The sequence below is a fragment of the Mugil cephalus genome, chromosome 13 (assembly GCF_022458985.1).
Source record: "Mugil cephalus isolate CIBA_MC_2020 chromosome 13, CIBA_Mcephalus_1.1, whole genome shotgun sequence".
Taxonomy (NCBI): Eukaryota; Metazoa; Chordata; class Actinopteri; order Mugiliformes; family Mugilidae; genus Mugil; species Mugil cephalus.
This window is the reverse complement of record NC_061782.1, coordinates 9760633-9773505: the sequence shown is the minus strand read 5'-3', so window position 1 is coordinate 9773505 and position 12873 is coordinate 9760633. Positions and strand designations below refer to the sequence as shown.

Sequence of the window (12873 nt, the reverse complement as noted above, 5' to 3'; positions counted from 1 at the left end):
AACGCTTAGGGCTTCTGTAGCCTCCTATATGTTATCGTTTTCTATGCAAATTTCACACTTTGCAAATTCATGCTAGGGGCCAGATTTGACCATCTGACAGGCTGCTTGGTGGTGGTGAATTTTACTTTTAAAGAAATGTAGAAGACTGCAGTTTCAATGAAAATAACAGCTATTTGTAATTTGTCCGCTTTTTTATTTTTTATTTAGAGAAGTGGACAGAAGAGACCCAAGACTAAACAGCAGACAGCAACATGCCCAAATTACAACTATTTTTCTTAAGAAATGTTGTTGTTTTTTTTTATGGATCATTTATTAAATATAGACATCAGGGATGGCAGAGCAGAGTGTCTTCACTGCAAAATAAAAATAATAAGAGCAGGTTCCACCACAAACCTGCACAAGAACGTACCATTCTTTATTATTTATTTTTTTTTTTACTGTTTTTACTGAGTTTGGTTCTGTTTTTGCTTCTATGGATTTGATTGCAGTTTGTTCATTTGTGAACAAGAGAATAGTTGCACAATATTAAAGAATTATTAGGCTTCTCATACAAACATCGAATGCTAAAAGGGCTTATCAACACACAAAGCATATGTATTTGTTGTGTTGGGCTAGATATTAGGCTATAAATGATGCTAAGACTTTTTGCTGCTTCTTCTACATATAGACTGTGAAGTCCTTTTTTAATACTAATGAATGTTTTCATCCGCTGTGCACTTTAGTTACTGTTTACTTTAATGTTATAATATGTCTGTCTACCTGATGTGCCTGTGCACTTCACCTCTTCACCGTGGGATAGTGAGAAAGATTTCTTAGATTCCTTTGTATGTCTGGTACATGTGAAGAATGTGACGATAAAGCTAATTTTGTCTTTGACGACCAAATTAAGTGTCGTGGGGGCCAGGGAGAAAGAGTCGCCTCTCAGGAAAGAATTCCTAACTTCCCAACACCAGTAGCTTCTATGTTCTTGTAGTTCTACATTTTCGCCCAGCGCGTCTTTATGACGTAGGAATAGCAACAAATACTCTAAATGAGGGAGGTACAGTATTATTGCGGGTTATTTGGATAGTTTAGTCATTGGCATTCAGTATTAAGTATCACATAAAAGCACATCTCCTTAAATACGGTGAGGAATATTTGTCTATTATGTAATAATGCATGTTATGTTTATCAGCTAGCTCGGCTATAGTCGCATGCAGATGACGCCAGACTTTTGACATTGGAATGGAGCGTGACAGAAGGGTAACTTAGACAGAATATATATATGTATATATTAAATTTTGAAGCTTTCTAATAACACGAATATTTAATTTGAGGTACCTTTTGGGGGCGTACTAGAAAAAGGATAATAATTGTTCTCCATTGTTAGCGCTTGTCTGCCCAGCATGTGAATAGTATCAGATACTAGCGATAGCAGACTTAGCATGTTAGCTGCTAACCATGTTCTGTTTCTGTGTCTAGACTTCTCTCTGTAGACTGACATAATATTTGCTGCAGTCATGGCTCTAACTCAGCTTGCAAGAACCCTCAGTGGACTCCTCGTTGACTCGTCGTCCATAATTTGTACGAGGACTTTTAGGTAAGAGATTTTTTTTTCTGCTAATAGCCAACTTAGCATCTCACACGATTCAGTGATTACACAAGTGGTTGAGAATTAATTAAAAGGGAAGCATCTATATATACATATAGATAAATATGAATTAGGCCATGCTTATGAACATCATCTTAGTACTACTATGATGTGGTTTGGAGCTATGTTAGCTCTGGTCTTAGGGCAAGGATGTAAAAATATTTCCTGGTTATTGAATTGAAGTGAAGACAAACTATTTCATTTACATTATGCTTTTATTCGATTTTTCAATAACAGTGGAATTTTGTCTTCACAGATATCATATAATTTAATTTTCTGATTGAGTCATATTATCAAATCATTCAGCTTGGGTTGCCTTTAATCACCCGACTGACTATGAAACAGTTTTGGTATTTTGCTCCATATCCGATCTAAACACTACAGTCTCTAGTTAGTAGTTACAATGTCATATTTCAAATTTTAATTTCAGATCTAATCTGGAATATTTGCAATTACTCTGCTAACAGGATTCCTGTTGACTAATTTCTTTTTTGTCTTGTCTCAGTGTATCTGCTGCTGCTGCGGCCATTCAGAAGATGACAAGGGTGCGTGTAGTTGACAACAGCCCTCTTGGAAACACACCGTATCACCGTCCACCAAGAGTGATCCATGTCTACACCAAGAATGGCGTTGGAAAAGTTGGTGACAAAGTGTTGCTTGCCATCAAAGGCCAGAAGAAGAAAGCTCTCATCGTTGGACACAAAATGCCTGGAGAACGCATGACCCCGCGCTTTGACTCGAACAATGTCGTTCTCATAGAGGACAATGGGAACCCCACAGGAACCAGGATTAAGGTCCCCATACCCACACATCTTCGTCAAATGGAGGGAGATTACTCTAAGGTGTTGGCAGTTGCCAGTGCATTTGTCTAATGACTTCATTCATGCTTGTTAATATAGTTTTCAATAAACTTTAAAGGAACCTGTTGCCTGTTGCAGTTCGTTTCTTAACATATGGATGTGGGGATGGAATCAAGTATTTGTCAACATGTCTGGCATTTTACTGAGGCCTCTTTATGCTTACAATAAATATGACCTTTACATTGAATGCATAAGGCTTCCTGGTACAGTTTGGACACACAAATGTGGGTCAAGCTTACCATGTTAACTTATTTATTTTTACATTTCTGCATAAAAATGACTAAAAAAAATTGCTGAAATCTTGAAAGTAGACAAAGAAAACACAATCAAACAAATTAAAGTGAAATACTATACTTGTGCATTTCCGAACATTAATTTTGTTCCTGAACTATTCTATTCATGACCCAGTTTTTCTTAAGATTCATCTCCTGACAATTTCTTTTAGAGTTTGCTGGAATAATTCAGAATTCTTCCACGATAGTAAGCTATCCTGGCCCAGTTTTGGTTTTGAAATTAACTTGTGGTGCACTTAATTTTGCAACTCAGATATGAAAAAGTGGCTCCTTATCCTGAAAAAAAAAAAAAAAAAAATTGCACTCTTTCACATTATGCTAGATCGTATAAGGGACAGCAGTATCTTTTTGGACCAATCAGAACACTGTACAGTAAATGCTGCATGAAAAATGTAATTTTCTTCTGATGTCATTGATAAAACTCATTGGATTCAACAAACACAGTTTTTCAAAATAAAAAAAAATTAGGCGTACCCAACCACTTTTTTTGTTTTTTAACTGTGTGCCAACTTTGATTACTTAAGAACAATACCACTTAGAGTAATTCTGACGTTTGTGACAGAAACTTCAGAGACTTGACTTTCAAAAGAGACCAAGACCATGTATGAGCTCCAAAATGTTCATTAACAGCATTCACTTTACTTTGGGTACGTCCTAAATAGGCGTTTTTTTTTTTCTTGACAACCGCTGGAATGATAAGAGGTTGAAAACAATATTTTTGTTTCATTTGTTTGATTGGGTTCTCTTTTTCTACTGCCAGGACCTATGTGAAAATCCTGTAATGTTTTGAGTAATTCTAAGGCAAAAATCTAGCGTTAAGTCAGTTTAAGTGTTACTTTATATTGTTATGAACACAATGGACAAAGAAAAAGCTTGAACCCTAAGGGGAATATTTATTGAAGGCACAATATACATTCACAACACAAAACACATGACTGGCACATTTGTTTTTAAAAAGCCGTCCATAACACCATGGCATCACGTATAAGGCATTCAGCTCTGTGACTCCTGTAAATGTCATGTGAATGAACTCAAACACAGTATTCGTTATTAATGTGAGGCAACTTCACTAGCAGATTAAGCTAAAAACCCTGTGCAAAAACAATAATAAAAATAAAAATGAAATTGCATAAAGCGCATTTGTTTCACTTAAACTCAATAAAAATATTAATACATTCTCAAACAGGTTAAAGTTCAGTACAAAATGGCCAAGTAGTTCAACATCGACATCAGAATGGGTCTGTACTGCCACCTAGAGGTGCAGGAACGAAACGACAAACTCAACGCTGTTGACTGTTATATTAAAAAAAAGAGAGAAAACTATAAGACTTCAAATACCGCAGTAAGAAATAACACTTCAGACAGCTTTAGTGAGATTTTAAAACATCCTTAAAATTATTATTATTATTATTATAATAAATCAACCGACATTCCTACACACAACAAACTAATGTAAAATCATTATGCAATGAACGTTACAGCTAGTGATTCTCATCATGCCCAGGCTCATGCTATTTTTACAGTGATGACATGTTTATGGTGCAGAGTGACTGCTTCATGCTGTAGGTTTGCATAGTATCTAAAATATGACCAGGACACACTTGGCTTTGTTGGACTTTGGTTTCCTGCTATACTGCTCTTTTGCTACTTTAACCATTTATTGAGGTGGGACGTGTTAAAATGTTCAACAGGTTACTAAGGCTGACGGGTCCTCTGAGCAAAGGGTTTACAGCAAGTCTGCACGCACACTCTACCCTCCTCCAAGGAAGATGGTCCTCTTCAACCGCACATTGTCATATAAAGCCACTGGCGACACGGGAAAGGAAGTCAGACGAGCCGAAAACAGCGACAGAAATGTATACAAAGATATCTTCAACAACAAAACTCACCTCTGTGAGGTTCATCTCAGCCACTCCTGAACTGTCCCTGTCGAACTGCTGGAAAGACCCTGTCAAAAGCAAGATTTTGAATTAATTGTGACGTGGAAACATGCGTTATAATATTCTAATATCACACAGAGTAACATTACTCACTAAACATGGCTTCAAGTTTGACCAAGCAGCAGATGAAGTTGTCGAAGTCGATCATCTCATTCTCTGCATAGCGGGCTACCAGAATCTGGTTCAGTCTGTTATTCAGTTTGAAACCTACACAGGGACAAAAGTTATTTTTAGTTTAACGAGGCTGTAGTTGTCGTTTGTGAGTGTGAGTGCTGTGCATACACACCGATCAGCCATTAACATTATGACCACCGACAGGACAAGAGAATAACATTGAACGTCTTGTGACAACGCAATGTTCTGCTGAGAAACTGTTGGACCTGACAATTCTGTGGATGTTACCTAGACATGAACCACCCACCTAGACCAGACCAGACCCCCCCCCCTCCATAGCAATGACACTCCCCACACAGGATGCAGTCTGACACACACACACACAAAAACAGTTTTAAAAAAAAACATGAAAAACAGCACAAGGTGTTAACCTGGCCTCCGAATTCACTAGATACTAAACTGATCAAGTATCTGTGGGAGGCCCCTCCCTTCAACCCACAGGACCCAAAGACCCCCCCACTAACAACAACATCCTGTTTCCAGACACCACAGGACACCCTCAGAAGAACCATGTCCATCTCCTGACGAGCCACAACGGTTTTGGAGGCACAAGGGAGACCTACATAATATTAGGAAGGTGGTCATAATGTTATGGCTGATCGGCGTGTACATCGCCTTCAAGGTAACCATACCTGCTGCCTCTACAGCAAGTCGCATCTCATACGAGCTCATGGCCCCTGACTTGTCGAGGTCAAACTGTCTGAAAGTGCCCTGAGAGATAAAGACATAAACGTAAGTGTGGAGAGTCTGAGTCTAATGTTCCACTTCCACTGTCAAGATTTTACTCACCAGCCACTTCCGGATCTTGTTCCAGAGGATCTGAAACTCCACCAGACCTAGACGGGCACTGCCGTCTTTCTGGTAAACGTCGTGTCAAGGTGTGAAACAACAAACAGTCATTGCTAAATGCACGTTGTGTTTTTTTTTGTTTGTTTTTTTTTTTTCTCAATATAATGAGTTTAACAAGGTTGTTGAGCTCAGGAGGATACGTCCATTAGGTTGACCATGGTCCTGCATGATTCCACACTGAAGCCGTCAGTCTTCAGATCTTGGTCTGAAACGGTAAAAAAAGCACTCAACGACACAGTCACAGGAAAGACAAGTGCACTGCTTTGTGCTGTGAACGAATTGTGAACTCAGATGGGCAACACTCTGCAGTGGAGATGCATGTGTAATATGCAAACCTTCTGGCAGCTTTAAATTGTACTAAAAGTAAACAGAAAACTCACGACGGGCGATGACTCTGTTGAGAATGGTCCTCAGCTCGCGAATAGAAATCTCCATGTCCTGGAAAAGCAGAGAACGTTTCTAATTGAACATTTTTTTATTGACTTGCTTTTGTCCTATAACAAGGAGGTTATTCTACCTATTGTTTAAAACATTACAAGCAAATGTCACCACCAATAATATAATGTTGGACATTACATTAATACACAAAGATACAAATGAGTAAGACAAACCTACCTCTCCTGCTAGTTGGGCAAACATGGCCTTAAAGGAGTCATCAATGTCATCTTCAGTTATTTCCTCCTGCATATAAACAAATTAACAGCCGTAGTGTGAATATCAGAATATATATTTAATTCAATGCATACTGTAGATTTAAAAAAAAAAAAAAGAAAAGTGCTACATACATCTTCTCCGAAATCAGCAGAGACTTCATCATCCAGCTCTCTGCAGCGGACAAAGACATCCTAATGTGAGATTCGCTTTTTTTGCGACTTACAGTTGTTTAGGACACAAAATATTAAACAGACATTTAGCAGCAAATAATCGTGTGATGTGTCACATACTCTGTTTCCGACAGCTTTTCGGTGAAGACTCTGAGGACGAAGTCGGCCTCCTTCGCGGGCTCGAAGGTGGAGGGGACGATGAGGTACTCGCCGGGGGGGAGGCGCAGACGCGTGCTCACCTCCCGCAGGTTAATGAAGGTCTCGGAGCGGGCGCACGATGAATGTCTCAGGAAGAAATCTTTCTTTAAATGCACATTCTGGCAGCCTTTGAACTGCAGGAGGCAGCAAAGAGCACGTGGGTTTAGATTTATACTTTACAACGCTGCCAATCATTTTACAAAGTACTTCAATGGAAACTGACATTAAAATGGGATGGAAATAAAAATAAATAAATAAAATAAAAAAAAAATATATATATATATACCTATATAATATCCTTTTTTGGATAATGAAGATAGTTTAGTTCAGTAATATTGACTTCACCAACTTTCATTCGTTAAATGTGAAAATCTAAATTTACAGGAACCAAAGGCCAGCTGGAAACAAGTTAAACATAAGTGGCGATAACATATTATTTATAAATTCTATATCTATTTTATATGTGACTTATGGGTCATATATCCAATCAAAGTCCTTTGGCTTAAATAGACGGTGGCAGAAAGTGATGCTCCACTTACTTCTTCTGGAATCTGGAAAATAACGGGGCAAAAAACAATAAATTAGCTGAGGCTAATTATTTTTTAAAAATATGTATGTGTATTGAATAAACCATAAAGAGGTCAAATAAAAAATATTTTTTCACCTCGTAGATTGCAAAACCAATGGTATGCATGTCCTGACCCTGGCGGCGATACTTGCGCCGGTCCTTCTGCATGAGGGCCACCAAGAAACTGCACGCTTCCTCGTCGTCCTCCGGGTCGTCGTCCTCCTCCAGCAACGTGATCTTGTACTGAGGGTTGATCCAAAACGTGTCTGCGCACATACACACACACTTGCGTTAGCCCATTTCATGGCCAAGTCACAATCTCTTTTTATTGCCAACATCAATGGAGCTGGGACTCACTGGGATGGTTCCTGCAGCCCCCCGCCGTGCTGCCTCTCCTCCACGCGCCGTAGAACTTCATGGTGTTCCAGTGGCTCACGCTTTCATCGCTCAGAGCGTCTGCAGTCAAGTTACAGATCTCCAGTCGGGAAAACTGCCTCGTGAATTCGCTGAAGGACATCCTGGAGGATGTGGACACAACGTTTTTGAAAATGATGTTCCAGTTACGTCTGGGACCGTGCTAGAGCACTATAGCGTTAAGACTCATTAACAGTTTTTACATGAAAGCCTAAAGGAGCCAAATGCTTGAGAGTCTGGTCTGTGAAAACCATGGTGCAGTTTCAATGTGCAACATGTGATAAATACAAATAATCATATAAATAATAATAACCTAACTTACACATTTAGATTTATATTAATAAAAATATTAAAAATAGTATTTTTATGTACTGTTTATTTTATAGAGAAGACAGGAAGCAAATTATAACTATCATTAATTAATAATTTAAGGAAGAGGTGTGGGATTTAATAATTTTTTTCTTTTTTTTTTACTTCCATCCACTCTTTTTCAATTATGTAAATTAAATTAAATTTTTAGAATATTAAATTGTTATTTTGCATTTTGCTAATTATTATTTTCTACAACTATGTATGCTTGTATAATAGTCTTATTTAAATTTTGATATATTTGCATTTTTTAACATTTATTTTTCTTATTTACATATTCAAAATGAACTTTTCATTCATTCAGTGTTTAATGTACTGTGTTTTTTTTATGCTGTCTTCCTTTAATCACATAGGAGGTAACTTCTCTCTTGATCTTTCTCTACCCGTCCAGCTAGTCCTTGTAGTATGCGCAATTCCCATTCTGTAACATCTCACCAAAACTCCCCATCCTCCATTTGCAGATGCAAGTCTTCGCGTTGCGACGGGTCAATCTCATCCCACTCGGAAGAACTAAAAATGCCGGGACAAAAAGAACGGTGAGAAGCAGTAGATGGAAAATAAATAAAGATGTTAACGTCACACTCACTTGTCGCTCCAGGCACCAGTCCACTCCACCTGGCCCCAGGGGTTACGTACTCGGATCAGGCGCACCGTGCTGCCCCGGAAGTCCACCTACGTGCCGGCGTAGTGACAGGAAATTTAGAACCACATCTGTCACATTACGGCATAACTATACCCGAAGAAAGACAACCGAGTCAGACCTCTTTCAGACCAGTCACAGAGTAGGCGTGGCCCTTCACCAGCTTCTTGAACGTGACGGCCTCCATGTCGAAGGCACTGGTGATCTGCATTCACGCGAAACCTTGATTACTTCATCGAAAGTATGAATTGAATTGCGCAGACAATAAACAGAAGTTTTAATCTAACTAGCCCTCTGAAGATGTTGCAGTATTGATCTGAGTGTGTCGAGCGCTCACATCGATCGAGCAGCCCAGCAGGGAGCCCCTGTCCAGGGCCTTTCCGATGATCCTGTACAGGTCTTTAGGGGCGCTGCGGAGCTCGTACATCTCGGACACGCCCCCAGTGAAGTCCTCGAACCCCTCGGTGGTGCTTCCTCCCGACAGGGCCTCGTAGGAGCCGTTCAGCCTGACAGTGCATAAACCACACTTCACATCGATGGCCGTGAACAGCAGCAAGTATGAGTGAATATGAACTACTCAATAATGTAGTACTCTGGACAGGCACATACTTAGCGTAAGCTTTCTCCAGGAGCGCACTCCAGAATTCATTGCCCTCGGCTGAATGGACAAACATGAGCTCCCCGTCTTTGACAGGGAGCCGGTCGTCAATCACGACGTCCACCCACTCGCCAAACTGCCAGAACTGCAGCACAGAGCGATAATCAGGGATCTCAGTTTATTTATACTGCACAAAAAAAGAGCAGATCATGATTTTGCAGAACCTGAAAGTGGAAGATTCCAGCGTAGTCGTCCTGGAAGGACTGGCCGTGGGGCACGACCCGATGAAGGAGCCTCTCGTTCAGGGTCAGAGAGCCGATGGCCGCCAAGAGCCAGCAGTCGCCTGTGAGAAAGAGGAAGCCTTTCAACAACCTGAGTCCGCATTCGTTTCCCTTCTGTCTTTCCGTTTAGGTTTAACGTTGAGGCCTCACCCAGCGCTCCCTGACAGATGTCCGTCCTGGTCGCACCGCCCACAATGAACTGAGGGTCACCCGTCAGATCCTGTGGAGGAGTTTGATCTTTTTAGAATTCAGACAATTTGAGGTATTTCACAATCCGCTCTGAGATGTCACGTCTTTCAGACCGTTGCGTGCACATGTTGACTTCCAGCGTAAACATATGTCACAGCAAAGAAGGGAGGGAGGGGACAGAATATGCCATGAGATGGCAACAGCTGCAGCGGTCTGAGAAGTTCCTGCCTCTACTTGCCCTATTCTGCCCGAGCCGTCTTGAGTTTGCAGACGTGAAATGTGTCACGGATATGTTTATTTATATGATAAGTTCCAGACATCAACGGCTACAGTCATAACAACATAGCAGCCTGAAAATATTCCTTAAGTAGCATTCAAAATCACAATTAATCTATTTCCATCCATCTGTTTCTCTCACCGTGGGCCTCATCCACTCCACATCCTGAGTTTTAGAGGAGTAGGGGGCGAGTTCCTTGAAGCCCAGAGATGGAGGCTCCGCGGGGAAGCAGGGGTCCTCGAACAGGCACCCGGACTCCACGCACTCTTGCTTCAGTGCCTCGTAGTCCTGGTTGGCGAAGGGCACAGCTTGGTGGTTGGAGCCCATGCCTTCTGCCCGGAGCCTGTTGGCGTATATACTCGCAGATATCCCTCCAGCTAGATGCATACTGGTGCGAGATAAAAATATGGAGCCGGTGGGTGGGTATGCACGGTGCTGTCTATAAATAGCGGCACGCTAATCGGTGGCACACTGTTGTCTAAAGAGTCTAACAGCTCAGCAATCAGGGGCGGGAGTGTGTTTAGAAAAAAAAAGATTAATTGGTAACCCCATGTTTGACAAGACATGGATTCTGTGTTACGCTGTTAGACTGCGAGTAGTGCAAAGCCAAGGCTGTGGACACTGAATAACCGAGGTCAAGTCCTTTCTATTCTATTCTTGCTTCTTTTTTTTTTTTCAAAGTTTGGATTAAATCACCGCATTTCATGATTCACATTTTGACACGTAATATGTCTCTTTCAGGCCACACAATAATAAAAATGATAGATGATTCAGCAATTTTGCTGAATGACTAAATAATTCGGTGATTCACTTATTTTATCGGTGAATTATGGTGAAAGGATCCTGACCTCAGTATGTTCACAGTCCGGGGTAGAGTCCAGCAAAAAGACAACCTTGAAAATATTAATATTTTAGGCCATGACAATACTTTTAATAACCCAGTAAGCTTTACTTATCTCTTCAACAGAAGTAAAAATAAATAAAATAAATATAAAACATAAAAAATAAAATAGAAAGAAAAATCACTGACATACAGAATGAATGTAAAGAAAATAAAAGTGATTATGGAGTAATGCGAGACGGTAACCACCACGACGAACACAACAAACCTGGGAACAACAAAAGAGGAGTTAGAAATAGGATACCTGGTCTGTATTGGCTGGCTGAGAGGGAGAATGAGAGAAAAATAAAGAGAGAGAAAAGGGTCATTTATTGATGTGTTCGCATCGTTGGCTAAAGACAAAGTGGATTCAAAGCATTTGGAGTCTCATGCAGTCACTGCAATCTACCCTTTTTTATTCTGTGTATATGCACTTTCTTTTCAGTTAAAAACAACCTAGATTCTTGGCTTTAACCTCTTTGAATCTCTGCTGGAAAAACAAAAAACTTAAAAAAAACTGTGAGGCTCTTTTGTCCACTGTAAAGTAGAGTCCTCATGATAAATGATTTGATAAACAGAGCAGGCACTAAAAGCAGGAGGGGTGAAACTTGAATGGTGAAGGGGGGATATGAGGGATACGGAGAAAAAATAAATGGTTCAGTTGGAGAATGTGCTGGTGTTTATAACAAGCCACGCTTTTGACAGAAAAGGCTCCACAGGCGAGGACATTGTTGGCAGGGACAGCCCCCCTCTAGACTCTGAGGCCCCTCATAGTCTGCAGGAATGTCCCTCGGCTCTGTCACATAGAGGAGACTAAAGGGATATCTCTATTCCCCCCCCCCCCCAATGGACAGAGAAAGGCTGAACTATGCAATATTGGGATGATGCGGTCATAATGCAGGACTGCAACCTCAAAACAATCCTCTTAAAAATCTTCTTTGTCAAATATCTTCTGTGTTTTGCTCTGCTGAAGAGTAAGTTAATGCAGCACAAACCAAAGTAAGGTTGTGCAAACTCCTCTGCAAATTCACAGGCCTGTTACTCTCAGAGTCTGTCAGTCAGCTTACAGCACCTGCTCTAAAGTACAAGTAGGCCCGTGTATAAAGCGCACCGGCCTGCAGTCTGCTTCAGAGATTTCAGATCACACTCCTTTGAATGTAACAGCTGATTTAAGTCTACGGGTCTGAATCTGACAGCTGTGACCTGTATTATTAAAGGCACGGGGTGCGCTATGATAAATCCAACCACCGTGGCCCGCACTGCAACCAAAACCGTTAACCTCAAGCTGTCTACGTGAAAGGATCCATTGACAAAAAAAAAAAAAAAACGAGCAGGACGACTGCACTCACCACCGCTCGGGAGGAAACTCGCAACTCTTTCAGAGTAAATCGCAGGTTGATTTGCGGATATCTGTGAAATCTGTGGCGGAGGGTGGGCTTTGGTAGGTAGGGGTGCAGATCCCAGCCCCAATGATCCAGCTTTCTGTCTGGTGCTGCCTTAGTGGTGCTCACGCTCACACAGTAGAAAGACAGCAGCTCATGGAGGAGGCGGGGCCACGGCTCACCGCCACTACCGCATCTCACCGCTAGAGGCGCCAAAGAAAGACAACTGGAAACTATGATTTATTCCGAACAATATGAGAAAATAAAACAGAAATGATAAATACAAAAATGGACAGCCAATACCATTAAAAATTTTAAAAATAAATAAATACAGCAGAACCATAATTTCACATACATGTCCCCAAAACGAGTGAAAAGAAAATAAGATAAGATTTTATTCATCACATGAATACATAGTACATACATAGTACAATGCACAGTGAAAAGTATTGTTGTACCTGCAACAAGTAATAAAAAAATACTACAGTACAAATAATAATTCTGAAC

At 40.6% G+C, this 12873-nt stretch overlaps 2 protein-coding genes across 3 annotated transcripts; one reads left to right on the top strand and one right to left on the bottom strand.

The window, feature by feature from the left end:
• The first annotated feature begins 983 nt into the window (after window positions 1-983).
• On the top strand, window positions 984-2551 carry mrpl14 (mitochondrial ribosomal protein L14). 2 transcript variants are annotated; one of them, XM_047603223.1, is made up of 3 exons: window positions 984-1126; window positions 1462-1579; window positions 2136-2551. In XM_047603223.1, exons 2-3 carry the CDS (start codon window positions 1500-1502, stop codon window positions 2500-2502), a joined length of 447 nt encoding a protein of 148 aa, XP_047459179.1. In that variant the 5' UTR covers window positions 984-1126; window positions 1462-1499; the 3' UTR covers window positions 2503-2551. The 2 variants fall into 2 exon arrangements, with proteins under 2 accessions (XP_047459179.1, XP_047459178.1); XM_047603222.1 differs by having other exon boundaries at window positions 1088-1242.
• Window positions 2552-3656: 1105 nt separating this feature from the next.
• capn1a (calpain 1, (mu/I) large subunit a) lies at window positions 3657-12512 on the bottom strand. Its single transcript, XM_047603221.1, has 23 exons — window positions 12334-12512; window positions 11250-11267; window positions 10246-10492; window positions 9789-9858; window positions 9582-9700; window positions 9369-9502; window positions 9097-9265; window positions 8881-8964; window positions 8706-8791; window positions 8555-8629; window positions 7694-7854; window positions 7433-7602; window positions 7308-7319; window positions 6691-6902; window positions 6532-6571; window positions 6362-6427; window positions 6127-6184; window positions 5887-5951; window positions 5687-5755; window positions 5530-5608; window positions 4817-4930; window positions 4673-4731; window positions 3657-4589 (listed from the first exon to the last, which is right to left on the bottom strand). Exons 3-23 carry the CDS (start codon window positions 10489-10491, stop codon window positions 4563-4565), a joined length of 2115 nt encoding a protein of 704 aa, XP_047459177.1. The 5' UTR covers window position 10492; window positions 11250-11267; window positions 12334-12512; the 3' UTR covers window positions 3657-4562.
• Window positions 12513-12873: the final 361 nt, after the last annotated feature.

Excerpts from the sequence above, each read along its gene's own strand:
- mrpl14 (XM_047603223.1), top strand. The coding sequence starts at position 1,500 with ATGGCTCTAACTCAGCTTGCAAGAACCCTCAGTGGACTCCTCGTTGAC. Across the intron at positions 1,580-2,135 it reads ATTTGTACGAGGACTTTTAG|TGTATCTGCTGCTGCTGCGG; the intron begins GTAAGAGATTTT and ends GTCTTGTCTCAG.
- capn1a (XM_047603221.1), bottom strand. The coding sequence starts at position 10,491 with ATGCATCTAGCTGGAGGGATATCTGCGAGTATATACGCCAACAGGCTC. Across the intron at positions 9,859-10,245 it reads TGGAGTGGATGAGGCCCACG|GATCTGACGGGTGACCCTCA; the intron begins GTGAGAGAAACA and ends ACTCCTCCACAG. Across the intron at positions 4,590-4,672 it reads CTGAGATGAACCTCACAGAG|TGGCTTTATATGACAATGTG; the intron begins GTGAGTTTTGTT and ends CCGTGTCGCCAG.